The sequence below is a fragment of the Xenopus tropicalis genome, chromosome 2, assembly GCF_000004195.4.
Source record: "Xenopus tropicalis strain Nigerian chromosome 2, UCB_Xtro_10.0, whole genome shotgun sequence".
Classification (NCBI taxonomy): domain Eukaryota; kingdom Metazoa; phylum Chordata; class Amphibia; order Anura; family Pipidae; genus Xenopus; species Xenopus tropicalis.
Window position 1 is genome coordinate 96,447,448 of NC_030678.2, and position 8,749 is coordinate 96,456,196.

At 40.1% G+C, this 8,749-nt stretch overlaps 1 protein-coding gene across 1 annotated transcript; it reads right to left on the reverse strand.

Moving 5' to 3' along the window:
- Nucleotides 1–109: 109 nt before the first annotated feature.
- On the reverse strand, nucleotides 110–8,571 carry mrm3 (mitochondrial rRNA methyltransferase 3). The gene is given in 4 exon segments (NM_001016220.2): nucleotides 110–1,749; nucleotides 3,138–3,305; nucleotides 4,816–5,060; nucleotides 8,200–8,571. Coding segments are annotated over 4 exon segments (1,248 nt in total). The 5' UTR covers nucleotides 8,499–8,571; the 3' UTR covers nucleotides 110–1,213.
- Nucleotides 8,572–8,749: the final 178 nt, after the last annotated feature.

Here is an 8,749-nt window from a genome sequence, read left to right on the forward strand (position 1 = left end):
TATTGGCAATAAAATGCCAAAATGACTTTTCTTCTCCTTTAAAATCGCATGACTTTTTGTCACAAACATGGAAGTTGAAAATTTTGCGCTTCACGTGCTGCACACTTTGTTTAAAACAATGTTATTGATTTTATTTCTTAAGCTTAACAGGGAAATTAAATATTCTCCATGTTTGGTCCCTGTAAGGTAGATAATTATTACATACAACCCCCTTCCTTCGCCTTTGTTGTGATTGTTTTGTTTTAGGAGTCCATTATGCAGGGGGTTGTCTGTGAATTGGGGATCTAATTATCTACCTTGTAAGGACCAAACATCCTTATAGGGCAGATTTATAAAAGAAATCATTAAGAAGGTCAATATGTACCATTCAATTTGTGAGACCACTCATTTCACCAAATATTCACAAAAATGCACAGATTTACAGATATAAAAACCAACTGATACATAGGCTGATTTATCAAGGTGAAAAAAAGGCTTCTACTAGAAAAGTTGAAAATGTTAAACATTCTTACATTTTCTTAGCTATATTTCAAGGAATCATGGAATTTGGTAGCTAAAAGGCCTCCTGAACAGAGGGCAAGCTCTGCATGGTGCACCCTCTTAAAAAAAAATGACACCCATTATTAGTTAAGTGGACAGTTTCATACCTAGTGCCTCTCAAGCAACAACTGTACAAGAATGTATGTGTCTAAAGTGTATTTAGGCAGCACCAATTCAAACATCCTTTATCAATTCCATTTAAGTTAAATCCCCTGCAAATCAATATTCTTCTCTTAACCTCATATCCATAGGTATCCTGTCTGTAAGTTTCCTCAGTAAATCAAATTCTTTGGGGACAGGAGCCATGGCTTTCTCTCCATTTTCTGACGGTCTAGAAATGGAGGCCAGAAGTCTGCTCAAAGGCTCCATAGACTTTACTGTATGACATCATTTTAACTTAATCCGACCCTCGAACATGCTATATGAGATCAGCCCACTACATGTAATATAGTCTAGAAGATACTTCATAATCAGATGTGGTTTATAAAAAAAAGTTTAAAAAGCATTTGGGTAAAGTAGTTACAATAGACTGTACAAAGAAATACACTATAGGTATTCATAAATATTTTTCTGACTTATACATTCCCTGCAAGAGAAAATAAAAATACCAGAATTGCTTGCAGGTTACCCAGCACCTCCCTGGGGCCAAGTTCATCCATGAGGAGAGGGCTTTCTAAGATTTTCTCTTCATTGTATTCTCAATTTGCCTTTTCCCTTCAAACAGTAGGATACTGGCAGCCATAGCAGAGTTTAGGCTGTCTATATCAGGAACAACTGGAATATAAAGTCTTTTGCCATTTGATTTTTCAGCCAGCAACAGGGATTCTATGCTCAAACCATGAGTCTCTCCTCCAATCACAATTGCACAAGGGCTCTGAGCCCAACTTTCAAAATAACTCTGCACTTCTAGACCAGGGATATAAAGTTTATCTGTATTGTCCTCTTCATCACTAGAACTTTCGTATCCTTCTTCAGTGATCAATATCCTCCTTGGATTGGTTGAAACCCAACCATAATCACTTGCTTTCTCAGAAACATCACCAGTTTTATGCTTCATATCAGGCCTGAAGTTATCTGCCAGGAACACTTTTGTACCTGCAGACAGGTAATTGGGCACAATATCCCAGTCCAGGCTGCTGATTACCGGCAGGCGAAAGTGAGCTCCCATTCCAGCTCTCAATACCTTCGGCTCCCATGCATCAACACAACCTGAAAACAGACAAATGTAAATACGCTATACACAGATACAGCACTATATAACTTTTAACAAATGGAATTAATGGATACTACAACGCCTTAGTAGTAAATATTTTATCTTGTAATAATATGAATATTTTAAAGGTTGACATGCAATTATCTTGTCTCTAATAGAATTGCAAACCCCCAAAAGTGTTAGGGAATGCACCGGCACCACAGTTTTTACTGCCTTTCTCTCTGTACAGTTTATTAACAAACTGCCCTATGCATGCATTCTACTATAGTCAAATACTATAATATATAATAATAATTTGTATTTATCTATTATTGTAATAGCCCCATTTGTAGGTTTAATTTATTGTTCTTCTTTACAGCGCTGCATACAAAAGTGGCGCTTTATAACGATATACATACTTGGATTTTTATTTATAATATATCTTTTGTTCTGACTGCACCCCCAGTCATGTTACAAGTAAAATCATAATCCAATGCTTGCTATTGTGTTACAGAACAAAAGAAAAAATATATTTTATAGAAGGAGAGGTCCTGCAGTAAGAATCATACGTCTCAGTCTATTCTGCACACATTTAAAATCATTAAATAAAAGGTGTGGTGGGGGTTATGAAAAAGGGAACCTCTGCCTAAAAAGTGGTTATATTATTTGCCATTGATAATATTTTTATGAGAAGTATCTGTTTTCATATTTTGCACCAAAGGTAAAGGTTTTGTAGGCAGAGAAGTGTATCAGCTCTCATTGAACCAAGTGTAGCTACAACAGAGCCGGAAAATGCCTGCTTTTTTTAGTCGTGTGTCTTCACCCTAAGGGCGAAGGCACATTTAGACAATAATGAGAATTGCCTTTGCTAAAACACACATAGATACAATTATTAGTAAATGATCAGCATTGTATTTTTTTTGTAGCAGTGACAAGTAACTGCTTCTAGTAGCTCTGTGTGTCTTAACCCTATGGCTAATTCTCAGCATGCATATAGCTTACGCTGGCATCAGTCTTTCCCTGTGCCTGCACCCGAAGCCACTTCATTGGCAGCATTTAAATCCTATAAATGACCCCAGTGAAAAAAAAATACTTTGTGAGAAAAGATTTCTTTTGCTATTACATATTTCTAAAATACTTCATTCAAATAATGAAGGTTGCTACACTGTGGTATTATAACAACCAGATAGCAATTTTAATCTAGGAAGCAAGTAAATATAAACTGGCTTAAGTGGATTTCGGCGTCAAAATGTTCATTTAAAAAATTAACACCAGTGACAAGGAAGAATCGAAAATACCTTAGCTGCTGATCTTTCATCCCCCCTAGGGGAATGTAACATTTATAGGGCTTTCCTTTAAAAAAATACATGCCACTATAATTGCGTGCTGAAAGTGTGGAAGATACCTTTTGTAAGTAATACTTTATTGCAGCCTGCCCCTGCAGCACATCTCAGAATGGTACCCAAGTTACCAGGATCACGGATGTTGTCACAAATAAGAGACAGAGGTAAAGTGTGCTTCGTCTGTGTAGTTGGATAACTTATCTTTTCATGATCTGGTTTTGCAAAAATTCCTGCAAAAAGGATTTATATTAATCTTAAAACAGTGAGATAATATCAATCTTGATAGTCTACGGTCAGGTGAGTAACAACACAGCTATAATGCTCTGTAGATATATGGTTAGCTTGCTTTTGTTACCAGCTTCACAAATCACTAGCAAACATCTGCAATAACATCAAATAGTAACCACCTCTGAAATAGTTTAACATGGCATCCTTTTTTAATCTACAAGAAATTCCCTGCACTGATTAGGCAGTACCTATAGTTGCAACATGAAGTGGCAAAAGAGGGTCAATTAATTGACTGCTTTCCATATTCAATACAGGTATGGGTATGCCTTTTCAGAGCATGTTTTATTTAGAGGCAACCAATATGAAAAGCTCATACCTCCTGGCCAATGCAAAATCAATCTGCTCATCCAGTTAAAGGGACAATATACACCTACAGATAGTGCCACACCAGGTGGATTTTTGGCCTGTGTTCTCGGCCGAGAAATTGCCCCTACGCTTCTAACAGCTTTCTGATGTGCCTGCACCTGATTACAGTGCCAAAATACATTCTTGAAGGATTCTGCACCAAAATCTGCTCAGTCTGCCCCTACCCCGCTAATGCAGTGGCTCTGGGTGCAGGCACATCAGAAAGCTGTTAGGAGCATAAGGCGTGACATTAACCTAAAAACACCTTTTCTAAAAATCAACACAATAAATAGGACTGGTGTTGAAATAGCATTCTGCTTATTCTGTAAAAAAAAATGTTTTTTTTAAATCCATATTTTCCTATTTATTTGGCATTAAAAAGCACTCATTTTAAAGTTGACCTTACCCCCTTTCCTTCCCTTATAAACAGAGTAATTTGTTCAGAGTTCCCTATCTACCTTTAAAAAAACTCTCCCTTATCTAAGAAGCAGCCTTTGAGCAGTTGATTATTAGGGGTTCCTTAGTGGACTGGTAATTAGTTTAACATTTGTTGGGATCGGGAAATGACAGGAGTGCTAAAGTGAAACTGGCTTTATATAATTGTGCTAGACATAATAAAAGCCATAGATATTTCCTTATTAATATAATAGGCAAAAAGTATTTTCGGCACAACCCTATTCATTACACTCATGTTGATAATGGGTGTATTATATATCCAAATATTTACTTACAGTGGGCATAGATACCCCCTGCTTAACTGCAAGTGCCTCTTTAAGGCTTAAGCAACCTGGGGCTTATTCTTGGCCAGCAGATAAATGCAGGCCAAGACTCAGCCCCTATGTTTAGGTCAGCTTTTGGATGTACCTGCACCACGTGCCAGTGTGTTGGGCCGGGGGCAGTCAAACTGAACAGATTTCTGCGCTGAAACACGCCAGTATGCATTTCGGTGCAGATATTAGCCCCGTGTTCCTGCACCTGGCCCAACAGTGGTTCTGTGTGCAAAACCATGGATAGGCAGTCGGAGCGTGGGGTCTGATTCTTGGCTGCTGCCTTATATTTTTTTTCTCAACTGTTGATAACAATAGGAGATACAAATAATTTACTTACCCATAAGTCCCTGGGGAGCTACAACATCTGACCAGATCTTGATATTGTCAAAATTTACTTTGATGAGGTTTGCTTTCCTTAGTTTATCAGGTGGAAACAACTTCAAATAGTCAACTCTGCTAAAGAACAGAGTCTGTAGAACTGCACCGGATTCCAATGCATCTGTTAACAATCTCCGTCCTTCTAGCAATACCTGCCCGTGGCGATCACGGAATTTCTTGGACTTTGCAATCGTAACAACTTTGCTATTAAATAACAAGAACAAAGAAATAAACATTTCTATTACTGCTCTTTCCAAAACATTGCCATTGGGTCTAACATTTTCAAGACTTTATCCATTATTTAGCATAGTACTGCTTGTATGCCCTGGCCTGTTTGGCTAGTCTTCTATTAATCAGTAGCACCATGCAGCAAATGCAGTCATGTAAAGGACATTTTAAAGGAGACATATCCTATAAAAATGATGAATGTACCAGGGAATTATACTCCTCTAGATATAGAAGGATTGTGCTTAAAAAAAGTTGTGTTTCAGACTGATTTATTGAGAAATTCCCCCAAACCCCACTAGCCCCACCCATCTGTTCCACTTCTTGCTGGCTGAATTCTCTGGATGAGCTGGGGAGCCGGCGGCCCTCCGTACCCTGCACTGTAGGATAGGAACCAATCAGCAGCTAGGCTGACCTAATAGGGAACTAAAGCCTGTCTGTGCTTGTGTGACTGCAGGGCTGTGATTGGCTCTCCCCCTCCTACTGTGCTTCTGGCAGGGACCGTTAGGACACGCCCACTCTTCATTTCAAACTCGGACAGAGAAGTGAGAGGATCTATAGGAAGCTCCAATAAAGGGGCCATTGTTACAGATAAGATAAATGTTTAGCCCAAAGGGAAACCAGCACCGGATATTATTCAAAATGATTGGACATAGAAGTTTATTTTAGTGAAAAAGTTTCCAGATATAAGGTTACTTGAACTATAGAGGGTTTGTTGTAATTATTTATTATATACTGATCTGTGACCTTGTTATGATAGTAAGCCTACTAAAACTAATGGCACATGGAGCTGTTTCTCCACCTGATCCGAAGCTTTGCGCTTACAGCAAGGAGCAGATGGGACTGGCATTTTCACTGCCTGCATTTCTACACCATTGGAGAAACAGCCCTGTTTGCCATTAGCTTTGTTCATCTTTAAATTATTTTTTAGTATGATGTAGAGCAGTGATCCCCAACCAGTCGCTCGTGAGCAACATGTTACTCCCCAACCCCTAGGTTGTTGCTCTCAGTGGCATCAAAGCAGATGCTTATTTTTGAATTTCTGGCTTGGAGGCAAGTTTTGGTTGCATAAAAACCCAGTGTAATTGCCAAACAGAGCTTTCTGTAGGCTGTCAGTCCACATAGGGGCTATCAAATAGCCAATTATAGCTCTCAATGGCACCTCCAGGAACTTTTATGATGCTTGTGTTGCTCTTCAAAACTTTTTTCATTTGAATTTGGCTCACAAGTATAAAAGGTTGGGGATCCCTGATGTAGAGAGTGCTATTCTGAGACAATTTGCAGTTGGTTTTATTTTTTTGCAGATTTTGAGTTATTGAGCTTCTTGTTCAGTTTGGAATTTCAGTAGCAAGCTAGTTGCTAAGGTCCAGTTTAACCTAGCAACCAGGCAGTGGTTTAAAGGAGGTCTTAAATAGAAAGATAAATAATAAAAATTAACAATAACAATAACAATACATTTGTATACAATTGTGTAGCCTCACAGAAAAATAGTTGTTTGGCTGCTGTGACCCCCATTTAAAAGCCGGAAAGAGGCAGAAGAGGAATTCACAAAACTCAAACTATAACATAAAAAATGAAGACTAATTGAAAACTTACTAAGAACAGACCATTCTATAATATACTAAATGGTAATCTGAAGGTGAGCCCCCCCCTTTAAGTAACCCCCTGACCAAATGTTAGCCCAAAAGGGGTAAACATGAACCTGAAAAATCCTTTGCTTTTAAGTTATTGGCATGCCTACATCTGGAGAAATAAACTCTGCAACCTCGATTAACAATTTTAGTTTTTCATCTTTTAGATATCTTTAATATACTTAAAGGAGAAGGACAGTTATTTTGGCATTTTACTGCCAATAGATTTGCCACATTAGTGCCACCTAGAACCCTATATTTATTCTGCAGAAAGCATTACCATACCTGAGTAAAGAGCCCTAGAAGCTCCATCTGTTTGTTTAAGATTGCAGCTGCCATTTTATCTTGGTCTTCTGAGCTGCAGCAGGAAGCTATGATCATACATTCCTAAGGGTGGGGGAAGTAAGACTTATGAATTCTTATGGGAGGGGAGAGAGGAGAGAACTGTGCAGACTCTGGCCCTGGGAATGAAGGATTTTCAGCTTATGGCTGTATTTACATAGACCTTTCTGATAAAGCTTACTTAGGTTTATACCTTTCCTACTCCTTTAAACATGAGCCAAAGTCATTTTCTCCATCATTCCTCAGTAGAATTAAACCCACCATAATAGACTGCCCTGGTGACCAGGCTAATGTAACCCAGTCCTGCCCTTGTCCCACTATGACTACTTCCCTGTGAAGATTTTTTTAAACTCTACAGAAAATGCTCCAAGAGCATATAGAACGACAGCTGATACTTGTGTTCAGTGTGATACTGGTGGCCCAGGTGTAAGTGGGCCCTCCTGCTCCTGACCATTTGGCCTGTTTCAAGGTCATTTCCTATTTCTGAATGGGAGAAAAGAGGAGAAATAGATGGGAGAATAGATGCTAACAAGTAAATAAAAGAGACTAGGAGAATAAAGAGGTGGCCATACACGCACCGATAATATTGTACAAAACCTTGTTTCGTATGATATTCGGTGCGTGTATGGTATGTCGGCGAGTCGACCGATATCGCAGGAAGCTGCTGACCAAAATCTCCCTTCAGTGCTGAATCGGCAGAAGGAGGTAGAAATCCTATTGTTTCTACCTCCTTACCTGCCGATTCAGCCCTGAATGGTGTGTGGCGGATCTGACGATGTTTCGTGCGACCAGATCCCCACGTGTATGGCCAGCTTAAGGTTTTCTGGTGGGCCCCTGGGATCCCAGTCCCACACTGCTTCTGTTACACTTCAGAAAGGTTTTCCTTGCAGTAAATTGTTACCAGGATATTGCCCTAGAGACAAAGATCACTTAAAAAGATAATTATTTAAATTATTGAATTTCTCCAGTGGCCCCGGGTAATGGAAGCTGACTGACACAGCCATTAGCATTGTGTTTTGCAGTGCTGGGGTCCTAGGTTCAATTTCAGCCATTGCAACTGAGTATGTCAGCCAAGTCAGCTGTAGTTAGTCTTCTGGCTTGCCAGGGGGAAAGAGTTAGTCAAGTTTCTGACACAAGTTACCAACCTCAGTCGCTTATCACCAGGTAACGCTCTCTCGTATCGGAACTCCAGCGCTGGGGCTTCAGTCAGTGCGGTAGGCTGTCTCACCCCCTGTGATGTACGTGTTTGGTACTCACTCTGCCTAGGCTGCTGCGGTCGCCTTGCTTCCACCTCCTTACGTTCCCGACCCTTCTCAGCCGCGGGTAATACCCGCACCGGGGTCCGCCGTAGGGCTCTCACATTCCGCTTTACCTGCAGACTAACTGAAAGTCCCAGCGGCTTCAATATACAAGCCCGCACCGTGCCTCTGCACAGCGCCGCCATGATGCCCGTCACTCACCGGGCGAACAGCTACGACGTCACATAAGCAGAGCAGGCTCCATGTTTAGTGTGGCGGAAGTTGACTGAAGGCGTTAGAGGTCACACGGCTGAAGTCTAGAGAAATAAAATGAATATGAAACAGCGTAACTGAAATAGCGTTTAGCATTTTGATGTGGGTACCGTCCTGCCGAAGTCGTTCTGTTACATATTCCGCTATCTTACTGACGCTATAGGTTGTTGCTGGGTTACTTGCG